At 36.3% G+C, this 17,821-nt stretch overlaps 1 protein-coding gene across 1 annotated transcript in view; it reads left to right on the top strand.

Moving 5' to 3' along the window:
- The first annotated feature begins 861 nt into the window (after positions 1–861).
- SLC39A10 (solute carrier family 39 member 10) overlaps positions 862–17,821 on the top strand; it is a 48,094-nt gene continuing 31,134 nt past the window's right edge. Inside the window, exons 1-3 of the mRNA XM_054566706.1 lie at positions 862–1,015; positions 12,314–13,341; positions 15,210–15,417. Coding sequence (XP_054422681.1) covers positions 12,325–13,341; positions 15,210–15,417 — 1,225 coding nt within the window. The 5' untranslated portion in view covers positions 862–1,015; positions 12,314–12,324. The remainder of the gene's footprint in view (positions 1,016–12,313; positions 13,342–15,209; positions 15,418–17,821) is intronic.

Here is a 17,821-nt window from a genome sequence, read left to right as displayed (position 1 = left end):
GGGAAGGTGTCCAGAGCCACCTTTTAAGAAAGCATGGGCTGTGAATTGCTTAAGAAGAGGGTTGGAGACAATTCGGGTGGCAGGTATGGTGTGAGTAAAGGAATGGGAGCAAGAGTGAATACAATGTAGTTAGGAGTCCATGGAATTGCTTGGCTGGACAGGGAGTTTTTGCCGTTGGTTGGGCGATAAGAAATAACAAGTTAAGCATTAGGAGGTGGTGGGAGACCTTGGGAAGTTGTCAAAGCCCTCAAGGATTTCCCAAGCCTGTGACAAGCTCTCAGGACCCAACCTTTTCTTTCAGGCTTGTAAGGCCTGCAGGAAGGGCGCTATAGAATCAATTGTGCGGTGAGGGAAAGGAATGCAAAAAACCTCGGACTCAGCACTAAATAAATATTAGCTTTTTGCGCTGAGACTTCAAGGTTACTTGAACAAAGGAGAGGAGTTAAATTAAGGTAGATGTTTAACTCGTGTACAGATAAACATCCTAATTTATCAATTTAAAATCTTTTGAAAGCGTTCGTGCTTGGAGATTACATTACTCATCTGCCTCCCCAGGCCGCAGTAACCAACGTGCAAAGCCTGGAGAAAAGGCAAATGGTAAAGGGCGCTCCACGCATGCGTTAGAAGCCGCCCCAACTCCTCCCTGGCGTTCTTTCTTGGAACAAAACTAGCGCGGGGCCACCGAGCTCCGCAGTTTGCGGAGACTCGAATTTCCTATTACTCCGATGGTCTGTGTGGAATCCGGTAGTGGTGTGGTCCCCCTACGTAAGCTGCGTTATCCAAAGTGAATGGCTGGGTGATGCGAGTACGCCCAGAGCGTAGCACCCTTCAGGCGGACGGGGTGCGGCTGCGCAAGGACCTGAGTGGGCTTTGTACGCGGCTAGCGTAGTGTGGCGTCTGACGCGCGGACCTGCACGACGCAGTTAGCGCAGCCAGCTTTGGTGAATACACGATTTGGTGCAGCCGGGGTTTGGTACCGAGCGGAGAGGAGATGCACACGGCACTCGAGTGTGAGGTAACTATAAAACCCCGATTTGTTTACATTCCCTCCCCCAGAACCGGCCCCAAGCGCAGCGGAGACTGCGAGTCCCGGGACGGCGAGGGGGTGGGAGGGGGGGGGCGTAGAAAGGGACACGAGAACCTGGGAGTCGTGGCGGGGGGACCCTCGGGGATCCGGGCGCTGGAGTTTCCGCAGCTGCTGCAATCGGCGGCGGTGGCGAGCCGGAGCGAAGCGCGTGGGGCAGCGCGTGGGGAACCGCGGCTCCTCGTGTGCGCTCTGAGCTGCCCCGGGGCTGGCGGCCAGGCAGCCTTTTCCCCCGCGTGCGGGATCCCGTGCCCGTCTTAGCCTCCTGTAGAGGCTGGGGAGCGGTGCGGAGAGCGAGGAGTGACCGCTGGGCAAGGGGCGGTTAGAGGGGCTGCGCGGGAGTGGCCTGGGGGCGGAGGGTGGGAGCATCCGCAGTCAGGTCTTGGAGGGGCTTGGCCTGGGGTGGTGTCGAATGCCCCCGATTCTTGCTCCCCCGTCTCCTCTCCGGTCTGTCGTGGGGTCGAGCGGGGGGACACCGAGATGGAGCCCGGGCGCCGCAGTTCCGGCACCGGGAGGCTAACGGTTGGTGGTACCTGTGCTCCGACGGGGGGGTGGGGGGAGGCCTTGTGGGGGCTTGTCCCCCTCCCCGCCCCCACCAACCGAAAAGCCGAGGCGGGGCACAGGGGAGTTCACATTTAGGCCTGTGGGGTCCCTGGAGCGGAGGGTTCGGTGGGGCTGGGTCGATGGGGAGGCCAGTGGGCAGGGAGGTGGTGCCGCTGCCCGGGCTTTGTTCCTGAAAGCCCTTCGGCGGATTGCACTGTGGGGCCCAGTGGGGGAGAATGTAGGGGAGACTTCGCGGCCGCCCTTCCCGGGTCTAGGGATCTGCTCGACTCCTAATGTTTCTCCCCTGGGACCCCCATGTGCCCCAGCTGAGAAGGGGGCCTTGGAGGGCGCGGCTGACGTGACGTTGAAGGTCTTCCTGTGGCTTCTGTAAAGAACTGTTCACGTGGGAGCCTGCCCACACGGGCCGTCTTAGGAGCTGGACACAAGGAAGAATATCACTGCAGGATCCACAGCTCTCAGGGTCCGGTGTCTGTTTTGAGTAATAAAAGCTGACATTAAAGCACAGAATATCGCAACGCTGTTCTGTACGCTGGTTTTACTTTGGAACGGACTCACTCTTAATGGATCTAAACTAGCATGTGACAGGTTTCAATTTCATTCCTGTGTGTGTGTGGATACTTAGATCTAAGTTCTGCATAAGAACAAGAAAGTGAGATGTTGGAAAAGCTGGAGAATTCAGAATGTAGTCGATTTTTTTGGTAAAGTGATTGAAAATCTTAAGTCAGGACTTGTGTACTGGTTTATATTATGACTTCCTGTTCTACAAATTTTGAATGTCTAATGTCACTTGTTCAAGACAACTGATGGATGTTTCTCTCACATAGAATTTTCTCTCTTCCCTTCCTTTACTCTCTAAAATCAATAAACATACCCTTGGGTAAGGATTTAAAAAAAAAAACAAAACTAACACAATTCTTTTTCTGAGCACCGGATCTGAAGAACTTTAGGAGACCTCTAGTTTAGGTACTACTTCAAGGGGTGTTTTTGTTTTATTTTTAACTGATTTATAGAGATACAGGTATCATAGCAAGGGAAATTAATTCACTGGGAACGATCATTTCCTTTTAAAGTGAATTTACTTTATTATTCTATTCCCTCCTCCATCTACCCCGATTATTGGCCAGTACTGGCAAGATTTTTCAGCTTTGGAGTAAGAGTTAAAATTGAAAACCCTGACACTAACTAGTTTGGTTACTTTGAGCAAGTTACTTTATCTTAATCTTTTTAATCTGTGAACTTGAAGTACTACTAAAAAGATCCTGCGTAATGGGTTTGCTGTGATCAATAAATGACATAAGCAACCAAAGGATTACAGATGCTTAATTCATTTTACATTTTTTTAATATATGAACATTTCAATTCTTTAGTGGTTGAAGGACTACTTTCTATTTTTTCCCCTAATACTTGATTACCCCCAGAACATAAGGTTTAGATTTTTCTTATTAGGTTTAATGGTCTCTACTGGGCCTTTGTAATGATAGTTATCCTGTTATTGTTCTCTTCCTCATGTGAAATAACCCAGAGAATTTTTTTCTGCCTCTCTTGTATATTCTAACATAATTACATACACACATCTTGAGTTTTCCCTGCCAGACTAAACTCTTTAACGGGTACTCACTCCATCGCTTTTGTCACATAATGCTCATGGACATATTCAGTGAGTTCAAAGCTTGATTGTTAAGCTTGTTAATTAAGTTTAAAATGTTAATTGAATAAAACACAAATTTAGCACTAACCCAAAGAAGTTTTTTGGATAAAAACATCATTCCTTGTCTATGTAGTGCGTACCTTAAGAATGGAAATACCATGGGTTTGTGTTGTTTTATATCAAAAGGACATTATCACTAGTGCATTTTTAGACTGATAATAACAAGGTGCAAAACAAAGTACACAGTAGAAAAAGGAAAAAATGTAGACAATCAAAATAAAACTAGGTTTTTTTCCTTTATAATAAATTTTATAATCCTATTAAGTCATATTTCATTAAACAGTAAAATTCTCATTAAAAATATGCTTGCTTGCTTTTTTAAAAAACATTCAATTTATTTTTAAAGAGGGGGGAAGGGAGGGAGAGAGGGAGAGAAACTTCTGTGTGAAAGAGAAACACCAATCAGTCACCTCTCACACATCCCCCAAAGGGGCACAACAGGGTGGGGTGAGGGGTTGGGGGAGCAACCCAAGCACATGCTGGACGGATCGGGAATCCACCCAGCAACCTCTGGGCTTGGAGGATGATGCTCAACCCACTGAGCCACACCAGTCAGGGCCTAATTTGAGCTTAAACTTTCCAAGTGAGAGCCCAGCCTGTCCCAACAGCTTGATGCTGCCCCCTAGTGTTTCATTCCCCTTGAAGCTTTCTGGAGTTTAGCTTCGCCTACTTCTTTTCCTAAAACAAGATCTATTTGAATTACAATTAGTTCCTTAGTGCTGTATGTCTGGTCTACTTGGGATTTCATCCAGCTCCTGGTTAGTGTTGCTAATAAGAAAAATATAGTCATTTTGAATTGGTTAGTTTTGATTACTTTAAGCCCCCAATTTTCCAAATAGGGAGTGAGTTTTGGGTGGAAATAAAACAGTAAGTATGCCAAATTGCCTTGCAAGAGTAGATAGGAGGTATTTCTTTTTCTATTTATTGATTTTAGAGAGAGAAATGTTGATTTGTTGTTCCACTTGTTTATGCATTAATTGGTTAAGTCTCATATATGCCCTGAGTGGGGATTGAACCCACAACCTTGATGTATCAGGATGATGCTCTAGCCAACTGACCTACTCTGCCAGGGCCTGTAGGGTATTTTTCAAAGCTGGGAGAGAGGTATATGTTAAAGATGTATCTTTGAAGTTAGCTTTGTATATGAATAACAGCAGTTTTATTAATTTAATCTGGGCTTTGTCTTGAAAAAGAGTGATACAAAAAAGTTGCTTTCTGGATCAGTGTAGTCCCATATAACTTTGTATTACCCCAATTGTACTGAAATAAAATTGAAAATGCTAAAATCTCACAGTGAACTTTTTTTTAAGTTCATTTTGAGCTATGACTTTTATAGAATGATCTTTGAAAAATAGTCTCTGGGACCTTTAATAACCACAAGATTTTTTGTAGTCATTTATGTAAACTAAAGTTTCAAATTATGCCAGTTATTAATAGTCCAACCTCCTTTTTTCTTTTCATTATTTTCTATTCATAAGTTCTGTGTGGGCCACACAATGACTTTTGGGTTTTCCAAAATAAGCTAATATAATCTCAAAAATTTATGACAATCAGAATATTTAACAGTGTGTTCAGTAGATATTAAGGCAATTACAACTGAAACAAAGTTTTCAATAACAATAGCATGCAAATTATTCCAGCTGCTTAAGAGACTACACTTAATGTTCAGGTATTAAAAAAATTTATTGTTATATTACATCATAAATAATAGTGTCAAATACCAAAATATATTTCTATTTTCTTATCAGAACATAAAGGTTTTTTGACTGCCAGATAGAAGGTAGGGATATTTTAATAGATTTTTTCATACTAGATTTTTCATGCTAAAAGATGTTATTAGAATGGAGTGGTATTTACAGGTGTAAGCATAAGGATATAATCTAAAATCTTACTGTGTTTAAATTATATTCATTAAGAGTGGTAGATGATTTTATAATTACTCATATTTCAGATATTTTACTGCTGAAAGAGAAGTGGGTATCAGATAATACTTGTCCTTGCATTAACATTCTTAATAGTCATGGTAGTCTTAATATATGTCCTACTTTTGGGGGCCATCCATTCAGTGAAGAAAAGAGATTTTGGGGGATTAAAAGAGTGAATCAGAATGCTATAGGAAGTATCTTAATTCTATTAACATAATAAAATTATGTACTTTTATAGGACCACAAGTATTGTTAGTAGAAGAATTATTATGAATTATGTATGAAAGTTATTTTTCATACTCTAGTGATTATTTAAGGCTTGTCAGTCAGTGATCACTTTAGTTTTTAGGTTTATTTTCATTCATATAGGAAGTAGAAAATCAGAATAGCCTTCAGCTGTAGTAACAAGATAACAAAGATATACATCCCAGCCCTGACCAGTGTGGCTCAATTGGTTGGGCATCCTCCTGGGGAGTGAATGGTCGCCAGCTGATTCTGCTTGAGGCCTGAACCTGGGTTGTGGTGCGGTTCCTGGTTGGAGCACATGCCAGAGGTAACTGGTCGATGTTTCTCTGCCTCATCAATGTTTTTGTTCCTCTTTCTCCCTTCCTATCCCTCTCCCTAAAAATAAAATCTTTAAAAAATGTATACATCCACTGTTCTATTACTTCAATATCTGTAAATAAAAAGAAGCCACCTCAGATGTGCCCTTATACTTCTAAACTTTTCTAAACTTTTCTCTGAATTCATTTTATATGTTTTGTGAATTTTTGAGTTTTAAGATAGTGGTTTCCCCTCCAGTTTACTGAGTTGGTACATTTTTTTTTTAAATGTGTAGGTTAAGTAAAGGGTCAGCAAACTATGTCCCATGGGCCAAATCAGCCCGCTTTTGTAAATTCAATATTATTGGAACAAAGCCTTCTCACTTGTTTATATATTATGTATGGCTACTTTTGTGCCATAATGGCAAAATTAAGTAGTTGCCTTAAATATAATACAATACTGACTGCAAAACCTAAAATGTTCACTGTCTAGCCTTTTTAAGGCTCCCAACCCTTGGATCCAGTTCTTAATGCTTTACCATTATTTGACATGTTGCTATTATTTAGAATAGTTCTATCTTCCTAGAACCTATATGAGTAAAATATTTTAGTAGGAATACGTTCTTTCAGATATAAATTCATAGGTAATGTAAGTTCTTGTGTGTTCATCACCTATTAGTGTAGAAGCCTTTCATCTCTTCACAATTCCATTTTCTTTCTATAGGAAGTACAACACCCTTTATTATGTATGCCTGGAGTTGGAATGTGAAGCCCTTGGCCTTCAACCTAACACTGTCACACTGTTTTTACTACTTTTGTAGTATCTCTCACAGTTTACTAATTTAAAAGGTGATTGTATCTTCCTGTATCTCCTTAAGGGCAGAATCTATTTTATACTTATTTTTATGCCTTCTCACTGCTCTGTTCTGTTTCCCTCCTCTTTCTCTCTGCCCACTCCCATTATTAAGCAATGCATGATCACATGTTTAAGGCCCTGTGAAGAAATATTTTGGTATAATAACCCTTAGTGCACCTCTTCTGAAGGTGAATCATTACTTTAGTTTGTTTATATGTGAAGAAGTGTACTTTATGTTATACAGGAACTTAGCCTTTTCATGAAGGGGACTATGGAAAGACTGATTTTATATACCTTATCAAGATAAATAGTATAAAATATGATTTATTACATTATACAACATTGAAATCAGTAAGAGTATATTAGAAAAACATCTTAGGATTGTAATGTAGTATTTATTATATTATATATAAAATTACATATAAATAAAAAGTAACTAGATACTGTGTTATATATAATATATATTATAAAGCAACGAGATTGTTTTTTATCCCATAGATCTTTTTTAGTGTAGATTTTGACTCCATAGCTTTTCTTTTTTAAAGATTTTTAGAATTTATTTATAGAGAGAGGAAGGGAGGGAGTAAGAGAGGGAAAGAAACATTCATGTGCAAAAGAAACACTGATCTGTTGCCTCTCACATGCCCTGAACTGGGTACCTGGCCCACAACCCAGGCATGTGCTCTGACCAGGGATCAAACCAGTGACCTTTGGTTTGCAGGCCAGTGTTCAATCCACTGAGCCACACCAGCCAGGGCTAGAATGTACTTTTTAAAAATTAAATTTATTGGGGTGACATTATAAAATGACATCAGTTTCAAGTATACTATTCTATGGTACATCAACTGTGTACCCACCACCCCAAGTGAAATTTTCCATTACCTTATATTTGACCCCCTTTACCCTATACTACCCTGCTTTGCTCTATTTACCACCATACCTGTCTGTGTCTGTGTTTTTGTTTGTTTTTCTTGTTTGTTCATTTGTTGCTTTCAGTTTTATATCCCTCAAGTGAAATTGTTGGTTCTTGACTTTTTCCTAACATGATTTGCTTAGCATGATATTCTCAGGATTCCTTCCATGTTGTCACAAATGGTAGTATTTCACATTTTCTTATGGCTGAGCAGTATTCCATATTATATATGTACCACATCTTCTTTATCCAGCCATCTACTGAGGGACACTTTGGTAGTTTCCATGTCTTGGCCACTGTGAGTAATGCTGCAATGACATGGGGGTGCGTATGTTTTTGCAAATAAATGTTTTCAAATTTGGGGCATAGATTCCCAGAAGAGGGATTGCTGGGCTGTATGGTAACTCTTAGAACCTTCAAAGAGTTTTCCATAGCGGCTGTACCAGTTTACATTCCTACCAGCAGTAAGTGATATGGAACATACTTTTTAAGATTTTCATTTTAACTAGTATATTACAGTTGTTTTCAAATAAAGTGAGTAATTTGATATACAATATATAACCAGTGTAAACAAAGAGTATTTTCAAGAAAATAATCATACAATTTTTTAAAAAATGAAGAAGAAATTCAAAAAGGTGTGCTAAAATCAAATCACTGGAAGAGCCTAAGGGAAAAAAACTGTTCTTTAGATTCACTGTAAATATCATATCATGTAGTATATAATATTTATAGTTTATAAGACAAATGCTAGAGCCTTTTCCCATGAATATTTTTGCTTAAACACAAGCATTAGAAACTTTTACTGAAGCTAAAATATAAACCTTCTTAACAGGTAAGTTTGTAAGAGTATTCTTTGTGAGTTCAGTGGGTATTTTTATTTCCCCTGAAAAAAGTAACAATGTTAGGGGGATCCTAGTTCTTTGGGGGTTATGTTCATTTTAATTAGTTTTTTAAAGGAGAAAATATGTATTAGATAGGGGGAGAAGAAACTTCTTAAATTTAGAAATCATAGAAGAAATTATACAATTTCGTATAGGCCATGTACATGAAAACATTTATCTGTGAAAGGGAAAACCATTGTAATTAAAATTAAAAGGCACTGAGTAGATAATATGACCAAGTCATGTTGTGCCAAAGCACATATATTTGATAAAAATACTGAGACTCCAGGAATGATTTTAAAATTATAAATTAAAATAAGGCAAGATCTTATTCCAAAATTAATACACCAGGTATTATTGAGAATGCTATGATCATATCGCTGGTAGCAGTATAACAAAACTTAATTTCTCTAGAAACCAATTTGGAAGCATAAGACCTTTAAATTTAAAATTTTTGTAGTCTTTTTTCCACATCTTAGAATTACCCAAGCAAGTAACTAAAATAATAGCACAAATTGAAATTAAAATGATTGCATATTATAATTAAAACTCCAGAAATGCTTGTGAAAATCTCAAAACTTTGAGTAATTTTTCTTCCACATGTGACATAATGTGATTTTGTTTAACCAAAACTTTTAAGATTTGTAATTGCTGACTTTTATTTTCAGTTCTTTTTTCCAATCAAAGTTATACCTGAAGATATTTTAAAGAATTAAATAGTTCTGTGAAGTTTTTAGGGAAAAGGAAAAATAATCAGTCCCCTTTCTTCTTTTATATTTTACCTAGAAAAACAAGAAACTCCATCAGATGGTTATACTGCTCTGCAACATGTTTCCAATGTGTTCATTACTCTTCATTCATTTTAAATTTTAGCCATTATCTATTTAATGAAAGATGAGGATTTAGCATTCTTTCCATCTTTCCATATACCTTCCTATTTCCTGTACCCCAGTTTTTTGGTATAATTGTACTGGAATTGTGGTTTAGAAGAGTAGTTAACACTATATTTTTATGACTAAAAGTATTATTTACAACATAGCCATTGTAATAAATTGTTTGCTTTTCTGCATTACTTTGTTTTCCTGTCACTAATAACTTCCTTAAAATATTTTCCTTTTTATTTTTCTGTGTGGCTATATATCACAAAATCTACCCCAGGTCTGGGTATATGAATGAAACTTTATAAGAAAAGGAAGTGTACCCTAAGAGGACTGTATATTTGTAGAAGAATTTATGTAAATTCCTTATACAGGGTAGGGCAAAAGTAGGTTTATAGTTGTGAGTATGTGAAACAGAGTTTATTCTTACGTTATTATTTATTTATTATTGTATTCCATACAAACAACTGTAAATCTTTTGCCCCCATTTTATATTGGACATTGTTCAGCTTGTTAATAAAGAGGGATTGATGATGAAATTGGTCGTTTGCTAGTAAAAATTAAGTAGCTTTGACATTTGAGTTACACTTTTGTAAGATTCTGGTAAATAACTGAATCATTGCACTTTGTTCAACAATTAAGAAGAGGGCCTTGATGGTTTAAAGTAATTATAAGAACAGTTAAAATTAATCAGACAGAAAACTTCCCGTGGTGGGGAAGAAGTAGTCAGTGCTGTCAACATCAAAATATGTTGATGGCCCTCAATATTCTGTGATTTTTTTTTTTTTTTTAACCTCAGGGAAAGGAAGGGTAATTGTACTTAGCAATACTTATGAATGGCAGCCTGGTGCAAGATCAGAGAGGTATAACAGTGACAAGATGCTGAAAAAGAAAAACACAAAGGGAAGAGTGAAGATGGATGGATTTGAGGCAGTGGCAGTAACTCTTAGGATGACAGTGGTGATGAATTAAAGGAGAACACAGCTCTGCAGGCTGAAGATAAATGAATGTTCCAGAGTTGGAAATGGTCGTGCAAGGATGGAATGGTTGAAGCAACAGCAGGTTTCTTGAGACCAAGGGAACAAATCTGAGGATGAAAGAGAGCTTGAATTTTTTATCGTTCAATTGTCCTGAAACTACCCATTTTTCCTAACTTTTTTTTTTATGTGGAAATTTCCTCTTTGTTTAGTTGATTGATTGTTCTGTTATTTGTAACCAAAGCATTCTTTTACAAGGTAGTTAACCTTTTTTTAAAAAATTTAAAATATTACAGTAAAGATTGTTGAACTTGCATGTTTCCTGTGCCTAAGAACAAGAGTTTCTGTAGAGCAGGTAGACTGAAGTGGAAAAATGTGTAAATAAAAAAAAAATAGAGAGCATGAAAATTACTTAGACTAGTTTATTGCAGAAAACATTAAAGTTACGTAATTGACCCACATTATATTTCAGTATCTAGAAGTGTGCTGTACAGTAGAGCATTCTGAGACGATGGTCATGTTCTACTTCTACATCATCCATTATGGTAGCAATGATCCAATATGGCTGCTGAGCATTTAAAATGTCGCTTAAGGTGACTAGGAAGCTGAATTTTAATTTAATTGTAGTTAGTTTAAGTTTAAGTAGCTACATGTGGCTAGTGGTTGCCATATTGGACGGCACAGTTCTGCACATTTTATTGCTTCAACATTTATTGTTTTAGATTTAGGTTTAAATCCATCTGTAATTTATTTTTATAGTATGAGGGTAGAGATTGTTTTATTTTTTCTTCTACATAGAAATCGAGTTGACCAACCATCAAGGAAAAGAGAATCCTTTGCTATTTTTATACTCTATTTTGTTTCTTTGGTGTATTTGTTTGTTCTTACACCAAATACCACACTCTTCAGTAACTGGTGGAGAAAGTGCTTTGATCTCATTCTTTAAAAGTGTTTTGGCTACTCTTGGCCCTTGCTTTTTCCACCTAAATATTAAAAATTGGTCAAATTCTCACAAAATTACTTATGGGATTTTGAAATTTTTTTAATTTATTGGTTCTTTAGAAAGTGAGAAAGAGGAATGGGGAGAGAGATGGAGAAACATCAATTTGTTGTTCCACTTATTTATGCATTCATTGGTTACTTGGGTGCCCTGACTAGAGATCAAACCCACAACCTTGGCATATGGGGACAATGTTCTAACCAACTGAGCTACCAGCCAGGGCACTTCTGGGATTTTTATTGAGATTACATTGGATCTGTAGCTCATCCAGTCGTAAACATGATATAGTCATACATTTATATAGGTCTTTATTTCTCTCAATAATATGTGATCCTTTTTTTTAATGTAAAGTTCATACAAATCTTTTGTTAGATTTATTCCTAGTTATTTGATATTGTTAATAATACTGTTTTCTAATTTTATTTTCTAATTATTGCTGGTATATAGAAATACAGCTGATTTTAGATTATATTGTCCGTATATTCAGCAACTTGGCTAAATTAACTTATTACATCATAGAGATTCATTTGGATTTTCTACATACCCAGTCCTGCCATTTGTGAATAATGATAGTTTAATTTCTTTTTGACTCTTACGTATTTTATCATTTTAGTTCATCGTGCCTTACTGCACTGACCGGGGCCTCAAGAGCAGGACCAGCATACTTTTTTGTAAAGAACCAGACAGGAAGGAAGCCAGCGATTCCTGTATAAATGTATACACTCTTAAGTGTTGTGCTAACCGGGAGTCAGAGTACTTTGGTACATGAGTCTCAGCAGTTTGTATTAAATCAAAGGGCTGTATGCTATTTTGATAAAAGAGGCCATTTTCACATGGAATTAGAAAAGGAAAGAATGATTAATAACCATGAAAGAAATAGGGTAAAACATTTGTCTGGTGGTTGGCAACTGCTGGAAAGTGTATGATTATTTTGAATATGACTAAGTATAAGCTAATATTTGTCTTTCTTTTTAAATTCCTTTAGGAAAAATAGAAATGAAGGTACATATGCACACAAAATTTTGCCTCATTTGTTTGCTGACATTTATTTTTCATCATTGCAACCACTGCCATGAAGACCATGAGCACGGTCCTGAAGAGCATCACAGACACCATCATGGAATGACAGAGTCGGAGTCAAGCAAATTTTCAGTGCAGGATGCTGAAAATGAAAAAAAGTATTATATTGAGAAACTTTTTGACCGTTACGGTGAAAATGGAAGATTATCCTTTTTTGGTCTGGAGAAACTTTTAACAAACTTGGGCCTTGGAGAGATAAAAGTAGTTGAGATTAATCATGAGGATCTTGGCCACGATCATGTTTCTCACTTAGATATTTTGGCAGTTCAAGAGGGAAAGCATTTTCACTCACATAACCATCAGCATTCCCATAAGCATGTAAATTCAGAAAATCAAACTGTGACCAGTGTATCAACAAAAAGATACCATAAGTGTGATCCAGAGAAAGAGACAATTGAAGTGTCTGTCAAATCTGATGATAAACATATACATGATCATAATCATCGCTTATGTCATCACCATTGTTTGCGTCATCATAACCTCGATCACAACACTACTCGGCATTTTCCTAATGATTCCATTACTCATAGTGAGCGTGGGGTGCCTAGCCATGAACCTTCAACAGAGACCAATAAAACACAGGAACAATCTGAAAGTAAACTACCAAAAGGAAAGAGGAAGAGAAAAGGAAAGAAGAGTCATGAAAATTCTGAGGTTATTACACCAGGTTTTCCTCCTAACCATGATCAGGGTGAACAATATGAACATAATCGGGTTCATAAACCAGATCGTGTACATAACCCAGGTCACTCTCATGTACATCTTCCAGAACATACTGGTCATGATCCTGGTCATGGACACCAAGATCCTGATCCTGATAATGAAGGTGAACTTCGACATACTAGAAAGCGAGAAGCACCACATGTTAAAAAAAGTGCAATTTATTCAGCTGCAAGTCACAAAGATCATAATGAAGATGACCGTCCACATGAAGTAAGTATAAAAAGGTGGTTGCTCCATAATCCTCAGATCGTTGGGGAGTATTTTAGGTAAAAAGAGAAGTAACAGTGGAATAGTCAGTCATATGCAAACATTTCTGGGTAATGCAAAATTTCTAGGTAATGTGAAATAAATACGTTAAAGAATTAAAATCAGATTAAAGATCTTTATCGGGATTTTCACTTGTATTGTTTATTCTCAAATTTGGGTTCCTAAAATCTTAATGTTTGAAGGTTGTTAGAAATTATACCCTTGTATTCATTCTTATTTTACTATGTTGCTTTATGACTTTTTTGACTCCTCAGGTGAGTTTTCATGTTATTACTATTAACTGATACTCAGTTTCTTTTACAAAACCATTAAGCTATTTAATTAATTATGGAATGGTTCTTAGTCATTGATATAACTCCATATCAAATATTTTGCAAATATGGTAGGTCTTTTCTCTATATCATTTATAATATGGCCTACTTGCTCATAATACATTTTTTTATGCCTTTTACAGATTTAGTCTGAATTTAAAAAGATATAATAGGACATTCTAATAGTAATGGGGTGGATGTGGTTTTCTTCTAAATTTTCATGATTTTTTTTATTCCTTTCAAATTTGATTTGTTCCTTCTTAGTTTTTTTTAAACTATTCACCTTAAACACATCTCTGTTTCATTTAAGATATATTAACACCTTTGTATATTCTGATTTTTATCACTCAAGTTTTAAAAAATGGTTGAATTTGTTGTTCATATGTATGAAAGCAGCACCATCGAATGCGGAATATGACTTCACCCTTCGTTGTTTATATCTCTATTATCTTTTGCATCTAAGTAAATATCTTTTGTTTCTTCCCTGGAGAAATCATCAGGTACTTGGTTTTTAGCAGTATAAACACTGGTTTTAATGTAACTCATATTTTAAAATGTTAATATACTTTTAAAGAAATATATTCATTTATTACTATGGATGATATTTTAGAATCTTTTGTTGTTAATAAGTGGACAATATCATTAATGTTTACTCTTTGTATCAAACTTGTGGGCCTGAATCATCAGACCCGATGCATATTGGGAATTTCCTTAGGATTTATGGAAATATTGTATGCATTGGGTAAGGTAAGTACCTTATGTTAAAACCTGAGAAGAATCTTGTTTGTTTGAATGTTCTGATTTTGTTTTTTGTACATAGATAAAATCATATAAAGAGATAGCAAGTCAATAAACAAACATGCTACCTGAGTGGATATGTATGAAAAGGAGGCAGTACCATCTTTTTTGCCATAATTTTAAATATTTGTTTTCTATATGATGGACTCAAACTGGATTATGCTGTTTCCTGCTTTGTTTTCCACTTAAAAAGTACCAGCGGATGAAGCTGCCTTTTTTTTCATCTTCTAGTTTTAGCATTGGGCTGGAATTCCTCAATATAATACCCTTTTGGGGCACCTTACATAGTGAAAAAGCCTATATTACAGTATAATATAAAGTTATTAAAGTACTTTATTTAACATTGTTTTTCAAATATATATCTTGAGTGAAAAATATGCTTTAACTAGAGAATTGATTTTTTTCCCTCACTCTTTAAGTATCTGGGGACTATAGTTGTGAATCTCTCATCAGTGGCAAAGGATCATTATCTTTCATGTGTTAGAGTGGAAAAATTATTAGAGTCCATCAAAAGTCTTGGGTAACAAGTTGACTGTATCCCCATCGTAAATTTCTATCCAAAAGCTTTACTTCTAATAGATATCTGTGTATTACAAATTATTTCCAAATAATAATTAGAATATTTTCTTTATACAGTAATTTTTCTGCAAAATCCTCTTAAAATACTCTCTTACTTAATTTGTTTTATCAATTTCCTTGCAGTGCTTGAATGTCACTCAGTTGTTGAAATACTATGGTCATGGTGCCAACTCGCCCATCTCAGCTGATCTGTTTACATATCTTTGCCCTGCATTGTTATATCAGATTGACAGCAGACTTTGTATTGAGCATTTTGACAAACTTTTAGTTGAAGATTTAAGTAAGGATAAAAATACGGTTCCTGAAGATAAGGCAAATATAGGCGCATCAGGTAAGAAAGATTTAAGTTTTTTCTCCTCAAAATTATTAGTTTTTTTTAATGTAAAATATAAATGTAAAATGTTTAATGTAAAAATACTAATTTTCTTTAATGTAGTTGATTTAGAAAGTAATTCCAAATTATTGCCTTCCTTTTAGTGTCTTTCAATATGTTTTAATATATGTGTTTTAAAATGATTAGGGAAAGACAGTACAGTTTACCTACCTCTTCTGGTATTTATGGAGGAATACTTTGTTAGACAACTAGATTTAAAAGTATATATAGGCTTGTGGCAAATGGATCTTTCTTGATGGGCTAATGTCTATCAAGACATCTTGATGGGCTGACAGGGCCCCTAATTAAAGTTACTTGGTGTTCTGATTGCTCAGTATTTAGCAGGGTTCAAGGGGCTCTGGTGAAAGCGAAGATTATTAGGTTTTTAAGGACGTGTAGAGGGAACCCAAAGTGGTTAAGCACTAGGAATATCTCAGAAATGCCAGTATATGGCATATGAACTTCATCATGGGCATTTCAAGAACGCTCAACTAAGGTAAAACCAAAACTATTTTAAAACTTTTCTAGGCTCTTTATTTATATCTAGTGACTAAATAGTTCCACTTTGATGTTCACAGGTTCCTCACACTTAATTTGAAACTTTACTCCACACACAGTTTAGTTTTTAATCTCTTACTGACTCTCATGCCATTAAAATCCATGCTTTTGATAATATCTGAAAATCTTTGACCTTTTTTCTCAAGTATTTATTTTGTTTCCTTTTTTCCTTGTATAATCAGTTACCAACTCCAGTTGAGTCTTCTCTTAAGTTTCTCTTGACTCTACTCACTGTGTCATAACTTTAGTTCAGGTCTTTCTTGGTTTTTTACTGAATCATTGAAATATCTTTATAACCTCTCCTGCCTATGTTCTTGTCCCCCTTGTAGCTTATCATCTTTATTACTTGAGCTAGATTTGTCTTTATAAAATGCAAGTGAGATTCTCTGAGGAGTTCTTTATTTGTAGTGATAGTTAACATAATTTTATCTTATATATTAGCAACCACAAATAGCAGACACTTTTCTAAACTCAATTAGTTGACTCTTCAAAACAGTCCTGTGAGGTGGAGAATGTTATCATTGTTACCTTGCCAGAACCTCAGACTAGTAAGTGATAATGCTAGGATTCAAGCCTAGGAAGTTTAATTTGCTATTGATGTGCCAGGTGTTTTACATGCTTTTTTCTTTTCATTAAATTTTAACAGTAATGTATTAAATTATTATATGAGGAAGCTATTATATGGTTCTTAAAGGTAAGGAAGTTGGGGTACAGAAAAGTTTAGAAACTTACCCAAAATTCCTGACCTAAGAAATGACAGAGCCCACAAACCCTAAAGTTTGTCTGATAAATCCTCTGGGGAGTTCATCACTATGCCGTTATCTTCCAAATTCAGTTAATTATGGTGTCACCTTGGTGCTTGTTGCCATGTATTTTTACATTTTATTTTTCATTTGATCTCTAATATTTTTATTTATGTCTTTTATATGTTATAAGCAATAATATGACTTTGATGTCATGTGTTATTATTTTTCCTCAGGTATTTTAGGAAACTACATTACACTATATTGTTCAAAGTTCAGAGTCCTTTACTTGGCCAGTCAGGATTTCTAGATATAAAGCCTGCCTGCCTGTCATCCATCCTTGTCCCCCATCATTCATTTATTTCTTCTTAGTGCTAACCATTACAAACTCCTGATAATAGGTTTTGTTGTTTCTTCCTCATTCTTTGCAGCCTTTTGACATTCTAAACCTCTCTACTTGACTGACTACTACTGATTCCTCAAAATTTCAGCTCAAGGATTAGTCTCTCTGGGAAAATTTACTGATCATCCTAGAATTAATTAAATCTCCTTTCTTGATAACCTCTGGATATTTCCATCATAGTACAGAGCTTGGGGGAATCTTAATAATTGGACCAACTCTCTTTTTTTTTGGTGGACTTCAGTTGCTTAAAGGAAGTGACTGAGTCTTTCATCTCAGCATCCATAGTGCTGAGATAAAGGGTACTTTGGACAAAAAGTCAGCATTCATATACTGATTGAATGAATTGTTTAATATTAGCTGATAAGCACTCAGTTATAACTCAGAAAAGACATGTTGAAAACGAGTCTTTGAAGATCATCTTATGAATATATCAATCAACCTAATGGGCTTAGGTAGATAATATTCTGTGAGTGGGATTTTCATGAACTTCATCATGTGCAAAATCATGATGAATATAGAAGGGTTGAAACACCCAAGACATAGTGGCGTTATTGCATAGTCATTAAGATGATTAAATTGATATGTATACATGTGAGCTAAAAACTGAATTCTGAGATAAAATTGAAAGGGCAGAATTAAAAATTTTTTCTTAGTGTAG

Source organism: Pteronotus mesoamericanus, unplaced genomic scaffold (genome assembly GCF_021234165.1).
Source record: "Pteronotus mesoamericanus isolate MK-2021 breed Mesoamerican mustached bat unplaced genomic scaffold, CSHL_Meso_final contig_179, whole genome shotgun sequence".
Taxonomy (NCBI): Eukaryota; Metazoa; Chordata; class Mammalia; order Chiroptera; family Mormoopidae; genus Pteronotus; species Pteronotus mesoamericanus.
Note: the sequence above shows the minus strand (reverse complement) of the source record. Positions and strands in the feature narration are given on the sequence as shown.